General features: G+C 33.4%; 1 protein-coding gene across 2 annotated transcripts in view; it reads right to left on the bottom strand.

Moving 5' to 3' along the window:
- CNTN5 (contactin 5) overlaps window positions 1-16,297 on the bottom strand; it is a gene marked incomplete at both ends in the record, with an annotated part of 395,341 nt that overhangs the window by 164,502 nt on the left and 214,542 nt on the right. For both annotated transcript variants that reach the window (XM_084285826.1, XM_084285827.1), the window contains one exon: window positions 10,200-10,403. In XM_084285826.1, the coding sequence (XP_084141952.1) occupies window positions 10,200-10,403 (204 nt within the window). The remainder of the gene's footprint in view (window positions 1-10,199; window positions 10,404-16,297) is intronic.

Below are 16,297 nucleotides of genomic sequence, written 5' to 3'. Positions count from 1 at the left end.
TGTTCTCATGTTCCCATGTCTGCCTTCCCATGAAAACACCTCCTTTGTGACAATCTTCCATTTCTTGCCTTCCCAGAAGTGACCTCAGTGATTCATTCTTCCTTAGATTGGATAGTTTACAAGTAAATCTTATCCCTGGTCTTCATTTGGAGACAAGTCATCTTCCCTGGCATTTTCCAGTCTCCAGGTTTCTGCCTTGTCAGTGTGCATGGGAATGAGAGCACTCTATATTGCTGTCCAGCCAGGGTCTTTCCTGGCCAGATGAGTTTGGACTGGAACACTAATGATCTTTCTATTATATCTATATTATCTATTATATCTACAATTACTGAAAAGACAACAATTTAAAGAACTGAACATATTCCTGTACTAAGCACAGCTTGATCTTGCTAAAATGAATGGTGTGTTAAGTCACACAGTCAGAAATGGAGCTTAATATTTATAGAAGAGATGACTTTCCTATACCCTCTTTCAGATATGTTTTACAATGATGCAATGATCACAGAGCAATTGTTATACATTCTCCAACTAACATAAGAAAAACTAATATAATGAAAAATCTAAAAACAAACAAACAACAACAACAACAAAACATAAATCGAGTTGAATTTAATTTAATAATGCTCTGCCTCTTCTTTTTGTCTGCCAGTCCATGACTTAGAAGCTTAAATAAAGAGTGTAGAAAAATTGTGAGTCTAAACTGTATCTACACAAGTACACTTTTCGTCTTCATGGGGAAAAAATCAAACTGCTGAGAAATCATCACATCACCTTACCTCAGATGTGTAGAGGCTAATGCTTCTATTCCATTAATCTTCCAGGTACTAACTACACTCTTGAAACTCCCAGAACATACGCTTCTATAATGGCTCCTTAAATGCTTTCAGCTAAAATGATTTGGGCTTGTTTCAAACTCCTTAAGTAATAGCTCTTTAACTTACTTCAGAAACTTATTTTGAATGGAGCAGGTTACAGGGGACACTTGAATAAACGACTAATAAACTTTTAAGGTGGTAGAAAAAAAAGAATATAAGAATATAATATCGAGTGCTAGGGAGAAAATGAAACCCAAAGAACTCCTATACTCAGGAGAAAGATTAGGGACAGATTTATACTTACTTACTTACATTATTTTGCTAGCAAAAAATACAAACTCCAGAATTCAGTGATTAAGAGTATTTACCTGAGAGGTTTGGATGAGATACCTGATCTTAGTCAAATGATGTAGGAATGTTAATATGTGTCCCTTACAGCTGAAATAGCACTTTAATCACAAAACTATTGCTATTCTTAGTTGTTTGGGTGTTCCTGGCAATTTCTGGTAAACTTCCCGAGGAATCTCTAAGAATTTTCTAATAATTTCACAGGTCAAAAAATGTGTTTCTTAACACGTGGTAATTCTGATCTATTGCGTGAATCTTGATTCAAAACCAAGATTTTGATTAAGAAACTGCTGCAGCAATGCTCAGGTATGATTTCTTGTCCTATCAATAATCTCCTATTAATAATGTGATGCATTGTAGTATTTTTTTTGACAAAGGAATATTTAGCAAATTCCCTGAAGATCTGTACTTTTAAATGTCTCCATATATTTATCTGGGAAAGAAAGCTTTGAATACGGTCATTTACACTGACAATAAAATCATAGTATAAACTGAATTAATTCAAATATAATGATGATACCCATCCATTACATCCTGACTGCAGTGGAATTTTTCAGTGCATTGTGAAGAATTTATTGACTCACCTACCATTGATCTTATTCTAAATACTGCACCTGCAGTAAACCTCTAAAAATTGACTGTGGGAATGATTGTTTTATGATAATTATCCACAACATTCTTTCCATTAGAGATTTTTCTTGATCTCTTTTGAAAAGTCCTAACATTTTTTATGTGAAATTCTGTTCTGCAATGCACTAAACGCTGATGTACCTACGTTTCTGTACATTTCTCCAAGAGAAAGTCCCATCAGATATCACAGGACAGAAAGAGGCCTTTATTAGAATCTGTCCAAATAACAAAGGAAGTTCAATAATTCAGCATCTGGGATTTAGTAATTCAGTCTACATTTGGGAGCTAAGATGTTCATATATATCTAATTATGGGGTTATACATGTATACATAGAAGAAGATCAAATTTAATAAAAAACAAAAAAAAGTTTAAGTAAAGCTTAAACAAAACTTTACTATTCCCACTTTAAAGTCTTTACAGTCCATTTCAATTCTCCAGCAGCTACCCTCTGAACTCTGTCTAGAAAGCCCTTTATAGAAATAAGATTTCTGATTGTTCAACCTGGAGAAGAGGAGGATTAGAGGCAACCTTATCACACTCTACAGGTACCTTAAAGGAGGCTGTAGCAAGGTGGGGGTTGGTCTGTTCTCCCACATGCCTGGTGACAGGATGAGGGGGAATGGGGTAAAGTTGTGCCGGGGAGGTTGAGGTTGGATATTAGGAAGAACTTCTTTACCAGAAGCGGTTGAGTCGCCATCACTGGAGGTCTTTAAAAGATGTTTAGATGAAGACCTTAGTGATATGGTTTAGTGGGGGACTTGTTAGTATTAGGTCAGAGGCTGGACTAAGTGATCTTGGAGGTCTCTTCCAAGCTAGATGATTCTGTGATTCTGTGATCATGAAACACATAAAAAAACTAGTTATTTTACTCATGTGTCATACATATATCAGAGATTTCTGTCTCTCTTAAAGAGAGAATACAACTGAGAACAGTTTATTTTCAATACAAATGGATGTGTTATGACTAAGAGAAAGGACACTGGAGCCAGTGAGAAGCAAGGACACTAAGGACACAAAATCAATAAGGTAAACACAGAAAAAGCACTGAGGAGGATATTGATACTTTCCAGTTCCAAACAAAATGTCAAAGTTTCTAATTTACAGTTTAGCCATGGGAGATTTCTGTTTATGTGTGTTTGAAATATCAAGCACTAACAATGACTAACAAAGATCTTTTAACAAAGTCTTTTCTTTCTTCTCCTCTGTATATGAAAGTCTTTATTAAGTCAGAACTTAGACTTCAACCCATCAACTTTCTTATGTATATGTAAGATAGCATCTAAGCTGTTCTGCTAAACCCAGCACAGTTGGAGCTGGATGAAATCAAATTTTGTCTTCTGGACATTCAGAGATGAGGGAGGGCATCTTGTATATAACATTCCCATACAAAGATTTGTGCATATGTAGATGTATGAAAACTTGAAAACCTGAACATTTACATTGAACATGTGCAAGAATGTTTCTTAGCAGCCACACACACCAAGAAAATACAGGACTCCATTCCACCAGACAATGTGTTTTCTTGCATGAGTCCTAAGAATGGAAGTCAACAGGAAGCCAAAAGTATCACTGCTATTTTTCTGTTCCATTTCATTTTTATCAGGGAGGAGATTGGGAGACTGTGCTGAACTTGGCATAAGAAATATGTTGCAGACTTTTTTTTTTAATTTATGTATTTTTTTCCCAGACATCTCTGGCCAATATTTATTTTTCCTTCTTTCCAATTGCCTGCTATTCACAGAATCACAGAATCGCAGAATCACCTAGGTTGAAAGAGACCTCCAAGATCACCTAGTCCAACCTCTGACCTAACACTAACAAGTCCTCCACCAAACCATATCGCTAAGCTACATCTAAATGTCTTTTAAAGACCTCCAGGGATAGTGACTCAACCATTCATCCAGGTCAGTCTCACAAAAGCTATTCAGAAACATTTGCAACTATTAAGATTATATTTATCATCAATTTGCACAAATTTTAATTTAGTCACTGTTAATTAAAATATTGTCCATACACTTCAGAATGAAATCTTAATAAAAACAGTTCCGTGTAACATAATCGCAGAATCAAAGAAATGTAGGGGTTGGAAGGGACCTCGAAAGATCATCGGGTCCAACAACCCTGCCAAAACAGGTTCCTCAGAGCAGGCTGCCCAGGTAGGTGTCCAGACAGGCCTTGAATATCTCCAGAGAAGGAGACTCCACAACCTCCCTAGGCAGCCTGTTCCAATGCTCAGTCACCCTCACCTTGAAGAAGTTCTTTCGCAGTGCAGAACTTCCTGTGCTATAACTTGCAGCCATTGCCCCTTGTCCTATCCCCACAAACCACTGAGAAGAGGTTGGCTACATCCTTCTGTCCCCCACCCCTCAGATATTTATATACACTAAGGAGATCCCCTCTCAGTCTTCTCTTCTCCAGGCTGAACAGACCCAGGTCTTTCAGCCTTTCTTCATAGGGAAGATGCTCCAGGTCCCATATCACCTTTGTGGCCCTCCGCTGGACTCTTTCCAGGAGATCCCTGTCTTTCTTGTACCGGGGAGCCCAGAACTGGACACAGTACTGCAGGTGAGGCCTGACCAGGGCAGAGTAGTGGGAGAGGATCACCTCCCTTGACCTGCTGGCCACTCTCCTTTTAATGCACGCCAGGATCCCATTAGCCCTCTTGGCCACAAGGGCACAGTGCTAGTTCATGGTCAACCTGTCGTCCACCAGGACCCCCAGGTCCTTCTCCTCATAGCTCCTCTTCAGCAGGTTGTCCCCCAGCCTTTACTGATACTTCGGGTAATTCCTAATCCTGAGTTGAATTGAGAGGAACATTTATTTCTCCAGTTCATTTATTTTATGTTTTTGACTTTACTATGCATTTGGATCAGTTAACTCTTTCATTTATTTAATAGTTTCATAAGTCATCAGGAGGAGAAGCAAAACAAAACTACATGACTACAGAAAGCGTGCAAGATGGTACAAGTCTAGAATCTTAAATTATGTTAGCTAATTAAAAACAACAGCTTCTTTTCCAGTAGACAAAGTTGCTACAAAGTAGTGGGAAAACTTAGCAATTAAAACTCCTTGAATGAAGTTACCGTAACAGAGCTCAAAGAAAACTAAACACAAAGCAAACTTTTTCACAATCTAAGAGTTTTTGTTCTGTATTGAACACTGGGACCTAATCTTTTCCCCTGTTGCTCCTGAGATGTTACCCAGTTTCAGCACATTTATACTGTCAGAAGAGCATCCCAGCATATTTTCTCTCTGATTTTTATTTATTTATTTATTTTTTAGACCAAATCTTTTGCAAAGAGCATCTTTGAATTTCTGCATTTCTTTGATAATGCGATTGAGCCATGCTACAATCAATATAAAACTCTCTGAAAAGAGTTATAAAACTTCCCCCCTACTTACAGATTTTCACTTACAGTTTTAGGTGGAAGGACCACTGGTTGGCTGTAACTAATGTGAACTCTGCATTGAAAGACATAATTCCCTTATGCTACTATTTGTATGTCCTTGTTTTCTTTTTGTATTAAAGAAAAGGTTTTTTGTTTGTTTGTTTTTTTAATGCTATGACTTCCTTCCTATTTTTTTTGACAGCCTTGTAGCAGGATCTAGATACAAGAACCAGAGTGAAACAGATAAGAATATGGTTCTTCAAAATGTTTGTTTCCCATGAAGTATATATAAATATATTTTTCATTAGAGAAAAACAGAGATTGAGTGAAGTCTTTTATTTTCAATTACACAATGACTCACCGTAAAAATAACTCACTACAATTTTAGGGGAGAAACAGGAGTAGTGAACAGATTATTTTACCAACCTTACCCTGGAAAGGGGGAGTATAAAATTCCCATATTATACTTTGATGTGTCTGTCAGTCTTATCATTGTCTCTGTATCCCTGGAGTTCAAATGGGCTTTTACCAGAGAATTTGGATCTGCTTGAAAAACAAAAAAAGTGGGATCCTTTCAAGTTCAAGTTCAGTCCTGTAGTATTATGAGGAGTTCCCAAAATTCCCTCACAGTCTTGCACTTCTTTTAGAGATTTTCCCATTCAAATATAAGCTATATTCCAAGAATATTCTTAGAATATTCCAAGTTGGTGGTAAAGACTCAGGAGGATCACTGACTTAAAATGGAACCCTCCTAAAATTGAATCAGTTCTCTTTAATGTTTTTAAAACTGATTTGGATGCAGGACTCAAATGCTAACTCAGTATGTTTGCAGATAATACTAATAACATATTCAAATAACATATTCTAGAGTTCAACCTGAATAAGCACACTCAGAACCCATTCCATCACAGAAAAGCAGAGATGAGTATCCTTAATACCTAGATATCCATACTATCAAGACTAATAACTACATGATGAAAATCAATAGAATTAGGACTGACATGATTCAGTTCATGTAGTTCAGTTCATGTAGTTCAGCTCATTCAGTATAATGACATGGAAAAAATTGTGAAGGCTAATCTCTGCATTCAATTATATCACAATATGTCTGGTCAGGTACACCAACCTCAGCTGAGCTAAACTAAACTAACTTGCTGTAATGGAACACAGTAGAAAGTGTCCTCTGATGTTTGAGACTGTACAGGTTTTCTTTCTTTCTGGAAATTCCACTCTGGCAAAAACACTAGGCAATATACACAGAGATAAAATGAAGAACTACTTAATTCTCTCCTGTACAGTAATAATGTTAAAGTTAACATCTTTTCAAGATAAACTAAAAAAAAAAAAAAAAAAAAAGAATTAAAAAGTGTGAATTTCAAATATGTGCTTTATGCTATCAAATGTTATGTTTTATACCACCTAGGTTTCTATTTCTTAAATTTGAGGAAGTTTTCTGTTATTTTTATTAATCAAAATACTTTACTACTCTCAGTCAGCACTCATGCCTACAAGGATCCATGTTAGCACCCTGTTTATTATTTGTTAAGTGTTATTAAATAATTCCTCAAAGTTTCTAATGCATTATAAAAGCAGTTAGTGAAACGATTTTTTTTTCCTGGTAAAAGTTTTTTATCTCCTCAGATAGTTTTAGAGTGTTTTTATAACCGAGCTTGAAGTGAAATTGCATTGTATGAAATGACTGATTGTCAAGGACATCTGAACAAATAAGGTATTCATTTTATTCAGAATCCATTGAAGGATTTCTTGATGTTTTTATTTAATTTGCTTCATATCGAGGAGCTAACTTCCCCTTTGAGACACATCATGAAAGAAATAAAAGATTAATAAAAGCCGAGGAAGTTCCTACATTCTTGCAGAGTTTGACAGAAAGCCTTAATATTATTCTGTTTCTTCCTCATAGATAAATAGGAACCAGTGTTATAATTGGATTGTTTTTGTAACAGGATGTCCATTCCCTTGGGTACATGTACTGTTTATACCTATACTGTAATCTATTAAAAAAGCAACCAACAAACAAACAAACAAACGAAAAACACAACATAAGAACAATGACAAATATATCAAGTATTAGATTTTTGAGTAAATGAATGCATATGTCCAGAGAATAGAGAACATATAATTTGTTTTATTTATATAGCACCATTTGTAAATGCTGTTTAAAACCACAAGCTCTTCCTTTGGTTTCTGACAAATGAGTTGACTGAGTAGGATTATGCCAGGTGGGATGCCAATCATTAGAAATCAGAAAGCTGTATGTTTTTTTTTTGCACTTAAGTGAATATTTGAAAAGTTGAAAGTGATATCTAAAAGCTCAAAAATATAAGGCATATTCAAAATTACAAAACAGTACTCAGAAACATAACTGTAAGAAAATGTTCAGGTACGTGGATATTTGTTTTAAAAATCATTCTATTTTCTCACTTACTTAAATATGGGCTTGTTTATAAGAGCTCCCTCCTCTCCACAAACAAGTAATTTTCTGTAAGTCTAATAAGCATCTCTTTTCATGGCAGAGGAGTGATCTAAAACTAGATGATCTCTAGGGTTCTTTCCAAATCAATGCATTTTATGATTCATCAGTTTTATTATACCATATTTTGGAGTATATTATATATACATATACAAAATTCTGACATCCCCCTTTAATATTTTAAAATAAACAATTAATATAACCTAAAACAATCTATATCGAAAGGAAAAAGCATAGTATTGCTATTTGAGTATTTTAATTGTGGTCCCATGTAGTTTTTAAAAGGTTATTATTATTGCTTTCAGTGAAAGAAATAGAACAAGGCAGAAGTTTTAAATAATGAGACCCAGTTGCTAAACCATAACATTTTCCTTAACATTTTTTCAAGGTAGGATTATGAAAACTACAAGGATAGGTAGAAAATTCCATTCTCTTCACTAAAAATATTCCCCAGTCATGCAGAAAAGTAAATGCAATTTACTAAGAAATATTAAAGAATTCCGTTGAAACAATAGAGAGTTTTCAAAAATCCCAACAGATAAAAATGAAGTCATGGGAGGCTGGTAGAAATTCATACATGGGAAAGAATGAATTGGGAAATTGTTCAGGAGCAGTTCATCTAAGTGCGTTTGCCTCCCGTTTTCCAGCACAGTTCAGAAGGTTGGATCATCACATCTGTATGACAGTCAGCCATGAAACACACATTTTCTTGAGGCTAATATACGTATATACTACCCATTTGACATTTAAGGAAATTTTCACTGTTTTCCTTCACAGATTTTGTTTCATAGCTCAGTGATGTAGACTGCTGCCTTTATCCTTATTTACTCTCTCCACACCTTCTATTGTGTGCCCATATTATGTTATGGATAATCAATCACAGGATCATAGAACTGTTAGATTTGTTGAATCTGTTGAAATGCTGCACACAAATGAAACCTAATAAGAGCATGTAAAAATGTAATAAATAAACAACAGAGCAAGATATAAATAATAAATATGGTAATACAATTCTTTTTGTGTCAAAATTCAAACTCATTAAAACATATATTTTCTTCTGTTTTTATTTTCAAAGAGCTAATATTGAAAAGAACAGGTCTGCTTTTTTCATTTGGTAAAACTAAACATCTCAAATACAATGATTAGCATAAGTATTACACCAGAACTACAAAAAAAAAATAAATAAATAGGAAATTATACTGTAAAGCCCACAGCTTTTTGTTGTAGAGACTACATGCTCTACAGACAGACATTTCAACCTAGTTACAATGAATAAAGATTAAATTAATTCCATTCTAATCTGTGAACACGTTTTTTTATTTACTTTGTAAAACTAAATTGTCAATGTTAAAGTCTAGTCTTTGTAATGCTTCTGCAGGGATAGTCTTAGTGCTAGATTAAGTTATAAGCAGAACTAAAGCCTCAGAGTCTCTCTCTCTGTCTCTCTCTCTCTCTGATTTATGTAAATATTAATTCATATTTGCTAAATTGCTGAAATTAATTTCCGAAGAACTAGAAAGTATCATTAAGTGTGGAACATCCTGAAAAAATAAAAATAAAGATATTCATAGAACCACTAATTATTAGTCTCAAAAATAACATTATTTTGATGGAAAACAAAACCAAAAAGGAATTATAAAATAAAAATGCTAATCTTTTAGTTGTAAAAAAAGCAAAAAATACCTGTCTGTATAGATAGCTATTCTAACAGAATTGCAGATACATATATTTTTTATTGAAATGTCATACTGCTCCATAAGAAATATTATTGGAAAGTGTTTTCTTTTAATTTTTGGAAATGACTAAGATATCTCAGCTCGTAAGCTAGTTTTTGAAAAAAATATTTAGGTACTTAATTACAGAAAAAATACTGTAGTGATATGCCTTGATGAAATTCAAAAGCACCTGGGTAGCTAACTATATTTGTAATCAAAGCAATTGTGGTGGTCTTAGTGGTTCTTAATCACTTCAGTGAATTGGAGCCTAGAAATGTAATAGGTCTTCAGAACAACATCAGGTTTTAAGTGTTAGGGTCTCTGTTCAGTTTTCTAACCGTCCTGTGACAGCTGAGATGCATCAATGTATATCTTCAGGCATCCAGCTGGCCTGTAAGGGTACAGGTTTCCTGTATGTTCTGTGTGATATTTGCTAGTCTCCTGTGGATGTTTCAGATGTCTAACAGCATCTCAGTGTGGCAGTAGCCACATTCATTTGGCAACTGAATGGAGTCTTAAAGAAACAGACATTACTGAGAAAAGAGATTTGCTTCTCTCTGACAGTGACAGAGCCCTAGAATAGCAAAAAGAAATCTTCTAAACAAAATAATTCAGGAGTGTCAGGTTACATCTCAGTCTCTGGAGGTCTAAATAGTCCCACCACCAGAAGACTATCTGCATGGACACCATTCCTATGCTGACTGCAGCAGTAAATGCATGTATAGATTGAAAAAATAAAATAAAATCATGTTTTTTAAATTACTGAGTATTTTGATTCCATGTGGTACCTGGAAATAATACCTTTCTTACCATCATTTCTCAGTGTCAGAGGTGTAGGAGGACTCAAAACTCTGGCATTTGTCACCGTGTTTTTTACCAGACATATATAGCTGCCAACATCAGATGTTTGCACCTTGGAGATGTAGAGATTGCCTGTCTCCTGAGAGATGAAGCGTCTGCTATCTTCTGTCACAAAAGATGGGAATTCATTAAATACCCAGCTGTAGATGATCTCTAAAAGAAAACAGAAAAATAAGAGAAAGCTATTAAGAAAACAATACTAAATAATATTGTTAATGGATACCCTCAAGAAATGTTCATTAACTTTATTTAAATAAATAAAAATAAAATAAAATAAAAAATTAAAATAAATAAAATGAAATAAAATAAATAAAATAAAAAAAACGTTTAAAAAAATACTTGCTTTAGAACAGAAGTTATTTTTTTTTTTTCTCTCTTTCAAATTTTGGAAATGAAATAAGCCATAAGTGACAAATTATTCAACAGTCGTAAACAGGTTCTCTGGGAGGGAAAAATTAGTTCAGAAAAAATAATTAAATTATTCAACAGACTCAGAAATTAACTGTAAAATATTGAATAATTCCCTTTTCTATTTTGTGGGGTCATTAAAGAAATAAAACATTCTTTTCTCTACCTGTTTAAATTTTCAGTGAACTACAAGATGCTTCCTATAGAGCTAGCAATGATTTTTTTATGTGCACACATGAACAGTTTTTATTCTGAATACATCTTAAAATATATATATATAAAATTAACCAACAGATTCTAATAGGTTTTCAACCTACTTTGCAGGTATTATTACTCCACTACACTTACTATACTCTTCTATATCTGTTTATTTGAAGATATCTCAGAACTCTTTCTATATGCAGCTTAAGTCCCTAGAATCAATCATTAATTCCTTAAACCAAAGCTATCAAGCACTTTACCACAACATGACTAATCAAGGCATAATCAAAGAGATTTATTTATTTTATTTTATTTTATTTTATTTTATTTTATTTTATTTTATTTTATTTATTTTATTTTATTTTATTTTATTTTATTTTATTTTATTTTATTTTATTTTATTTTATTTAAGTGTAATCTGCCGTGGTTATCATTTTTATCCTGGGAATCATTCTTTGCACACCCAAAAAGTATATACTTTTCCCTTTATTTGGTTGAGAAAAAATATTCCGTATGTAATTATATCATGATGTATTACAAATCTAGATGCATTAATGTCTTTGTATTAGAAGTATCAATAAAGTTAATGAGGTTCTGGTTTAGCTGTTGCAGGGAATTATTCATGTGGAATTCTACAAATTAGACTTTAAAGCCTTAACGTTAGGTATACTTTTTAACGTGTTGTTCTCTTCTGTTTCCACTTTATCTTACACTGTTTCATTTTGTCTTTACACTGAAACAAATGTTCTTCACTACTTACACATCAGCTATAAGGTAACTTCTTCTGTAATCTTCCCCTATGACAGTTTTTAAAAATCTGACTCAAGAATTAGAAAAGCCAAGGCTAGTTCAGGTATATCAATCCCTTCCTACTTTTCCTAGATGGATACTGCTCCATTGGTATAGTTATCCAGAAAAGGAAAGAATCAAAGTGAGAGGAAACACCTAAAAATTTCTGTACTTTTTTTTTTTTTTTTTTTTTTTTTTTTCCAATTATAAGATAGGAACTGGGGTATCTATTTACGGTACAAGAAATACACTAACTCTAACTGATCTGTCCTTCCTGTCCGTATGTTGTACCACTCCCTGATGTGGTCAGAAAGGAATGGAATGATGAACAGTTTTCAGCCAATATAAGCCAATAATGTAAGCAGTCAGGTAGTGATTTATAGATGAGGGATGTTCTGGATTAATTTTGCAGAAGTTCAATCCACTTATGTGAGAAGAAAATTTTCTCATGACAAATCGATAGGATCAGTACAAAAATGCTATGTTAAAGGACTAAATATAGTCATCACACAGAGGGGGAAGATTTTTGCAAAACTGAGAATTGAGTTGACTTTCTGCTTAAAATCCTTTTTCAGATATAATTGCAATTCTGAGCAGACCCTGAGGAATTTCAGAGAGCTCTCTGAATGCTCAAAATCTCCTTCATCTTCTGCTATGTTTCAGGCAAAATACTAATTAACCCAAAATATTTCTTTCTGAAAATGTCATTGCCACCATGAAGTCTTATCTGGCAGAAATGATTTAGGATAGTATGAAATTCTATGATGAACATATGAGTTCAAGGAAAATGCATAGATTTTAATTGAAGACACCTGTTACTAATTCTAGTGAAAACCAATCAGTCTCAATAATTGCTCTGGCTTAAAAGTAGTTCAGACCAAATGTAAAGTAGTCATCATTGTGAGTTCATTGTCAGTTCATGTAGAAAAGAATTTACTTTATTTGTACCCTAAAAACACACAATTAATTATTCAGTAATTAATTAAAACTACTGCTAATGTATGGATTTCAGGCAATGAAGTTTTGTACCTCTAATGAAATGAAATACTTAGTCTTTGCTGGTTCTGAGTCTGGAGGGATACTGTTATTTTGGTAACTTCCAAATGATTTTTGCTCTTAAAAATTGAGTGATGGATGAGTTATGACAGGGTAGTGAGAAAAAAGCAATAAAGCTTCTGTGAAATCTAAAACTCAAAATGTTTTTTTTAATTAAATATTTATATTTGTTAAATATTAATTATTTTATTATTAAAATGTTATTAAATTATTAAATTTAATATTAAATTTATTTAATTATTAAATATTTCTATTTATTAAATGTTATTAAATATTTCTATTTATTTACTTATTTATTTTTCCTTCTTGCTACAAAAACCCAATACACAGAGAAACTCTGAAATTTCCAGCTGATGTTATGCAGAACAGTCAGAAACAACCATGGTTGGCTAGGGATCTGGGATCTCAACAGTTCTTAGCTGACATAGATAGATGGATGATCTTGTAGAAGTGATGTTACAAAAGGGTGTTAGGAGAACTACTGCTATTATGGGAAAATGGGTGTATCTTGACATTGATCCATTTTACAAATCTCTGACTCTTCAAAATTCCAAGACGATGGAGGACAAAACACACGCTGATTTTCATACTCTTGGACTCTGACTGTTTCTGGTTTATATACCAACAAAATTAAAATTTTGGGTTCTTAAATCACAGGATTACTAATGCAGGCTCCCCAGGCAGAAGATTAATTTGCTTTTTCATTTGATTTTTTTTTTTCTGACAGTATCATGCATAAGTGAATACCCTAGTAATTGCATTTACAAATAACTAACAAAGAGATGATGAAGAATCAACAGTTTAAAACATTGCTGTCTATTTTTTAAGTCTGTTATTCATAATACACATACGTAAAAAAGAATTCTAGAACAGTAGATAGTAACGTATCACAACTCCCACAGCTGCTCATCACAGGAGCATGTATAAATTACAAGAGAGACCTTGCTTTAAATATCACCTGATATACCACTCTTACAAAATGGCAAACTGATGAGTGAATTTCAGACCAAGATTCCTATGACCAAGTAGAAGATACTAGTTCTATTTGTACACAGGTCACTGCAGTTTTTAGTTAAAAAAAAAAAAAAAAAAAAGTAAAAGGTTTTTAGAACTTCAATCCTGTATCTTAGTGCAACAGTTTAGGTTGTAAGATTTTAGAACCAGTGTTGTTTGGTTAGGCATAGAGTGCAACCTTTCATTGCATTAACTTTTGAATAGGGCATTAAATCCCACAGATGCATCACTCCTGACAGGTAAATAATTGTGAGTTTGAAGAAATTTTGAAGCTTAAATTAAGTGCTGCCAAAACCTTAATAAACCAAACTACAACTGTAAAATGAAGAAGTAATGACTTTAGAGATAAACCATCTGAAGTCATCTCTTTTTGAGAAAAAAAAAAAAAAAAAAAAGTGAAGTAAGACTGAGTAGACGTTTTCTTCATGTTGTACTTATTTTGATTTCAATAGAGAAAAAAAGTTCAGGTGAAAATAGGAAACTATGAATACTGCTGTACACAGAAGCAGATAGTATTTTTAAATAATATGTGCTGAGCATATTTTTTATTTTTACAGCCATATGTTTTATATTTAATATGACACTTATGCCAAAATCACAAAGATGATGCAGAGACCTTCCTAGAAATTACAGTTGAATGCCAACACAAAAGAAACTTGTTTATATACTATTTTTCAACACAGGGAATAAAAAGCAAACAAACAAACAAAAAACAGAGAAATTATGAATTTTGAATAGAGGCAGTTGTAAATTGGTATTCTTCTGTGGCATGGGCTTGAGGAATCTTCTGCTGCCAGGTTCCAAAGTCTTCCAAATGCCCAACTTGTTTCTCTTTTATTAAGGAGTTTTTAGTGAGCTATGTAGGTGAAAATTTGGGTCACTTGGTGATAAAGTACTGAGAAGAGCACATCTATCTCCTGCCAAAAAAAATTTATGGTGAGAAATTTTGTTTACTATCATTTCTTAAACGATTTAGTAGATCTATTTCTCTGTTTCACAATACTAATTTCTAATCTGTCACAATGTTACATATTTCTCGTAATGGATGATGCTGGAGTACTGGCATAGCATTTTTGTTAGCACTATATGATGTTTTTGGAGATATCATTCTGATACAGTAAATTTTAGTACTATGGTAATGCAAAAGTTTTTTTGTCAGTGAGGATCAGTATTAAGTATTTTAACCAGAGCTCTGGTGGAGGCATTCAGATATCACCAAATATTCACTCCTATGTTTGTTAATGCCTGATTGTTTCCCGTGTTTGTTTCAAGGCTTTTCTCCTCAGAAATTGCTTCTTTTCTCCTTTAAACATGTAGTTTCTGGACACAAGTGGTATTTCAAGTGGCATGTGAAGATGTAACATGAGAGTCACCATTGAAACTCCTTCAGAGTGCCTAGAACCTAAAGGTTCATATAGTCCATATTAATAATGCAATATTAATAAATGCAATGTTAAATATTGCATTTTAAATAAAGCATGCACACACATTCCACAATTGCACTTTTGTGGAATTACGGTATTTGCAAAATAAAGAAGTCTATTTTGTGTCTTCTTATTGTGATGCAGTGAGATATACTAGTCCATCTTCTCCAGTATCCTGTTGGGAAAATATATTTATCTGCCTCTGTTTTAGGGTTTCCTATGATTGCTCCAATTCCACAAGATGGCAGTACCCGATGGTACTAAATGGTACTGACGCCTGATGACAGCCAAAATCTGAAGTAATCTGGGAATTTTAGCAACTCTGATGAAGTTCCTTCTTCTCTCTCTCTCTCTCTCCCACTTTATTAAAACTTCTTGGCAAAAAGAAGTTTTTTTAATTTTAAAAAATTAAAAACACAAACAAAAACAGACCACCACCACCAACAAAAAGACAAACTAGCAACAAATTCACTCCAGATTAGGGTATGAATTTACTATGCATAACTGTAAACCATCAAATTTACTTGATAGCTTTGCTTTATCATTCAGAAATATTCAGTTCAAATTAAATAAATAATCAGAAAAAAAAAAAAGTCTAAATCTCCCCTGCTGAAAATACAAAACCTTATTTTATCTCAAGCCCAGTTTTAACTTTTATCATCACACTTGATGTTTGGATATTCTGTCTACCAAGCACTGAATAAGGGTGTAATATGTTGCATTTTCTAATGATGGAGTACATTTCACATTTCAGTGAAAATGTGAAAGGCTTTCTGTAGCTAAGATGAATGATAATAATGGGTTGTTCCTTCAGCGTCCCACTACAACCAGATAAATAATTTTGGTGCATTTCTTTGTGCTGCTGTGACTTATTATCAGTGCTCATTAATCCTCCAAGAAAATATTTAATGAAGGTAATTTATTTGTTGCATTGTAATGTACCCACATAGGGCAAATAGATGTTGTCTATTTATCAGCTAGCAATGGAACTGCTCCTTTTCTGCTCTGGGGGCTCAGTATCTACTGCTCACTTACCTGAAACACAACTCTACCGATCACATATTTATCTTTGTTCAGTTTTAATTACGGTGATAAATCTTCAAATATTTTTTTTAATCACTTACAGAGATAGTAATTAAAATACGTTGGAATAGG

The sequence above is a fragment of the Netta rufina genome (assembly GCF_964035555.1).
Source record: "Netta rufina genome assembly, chromosome: 1".
Classification (NCBI taxonomy): Eukaryota; Metazoa; Chordata; class Aves; order Anseriformes; family Anatidae; genus Netta; species Netta rufina.
This window is presented reverse-complemented; position numbering and strand designations above follow the sequence as displayed.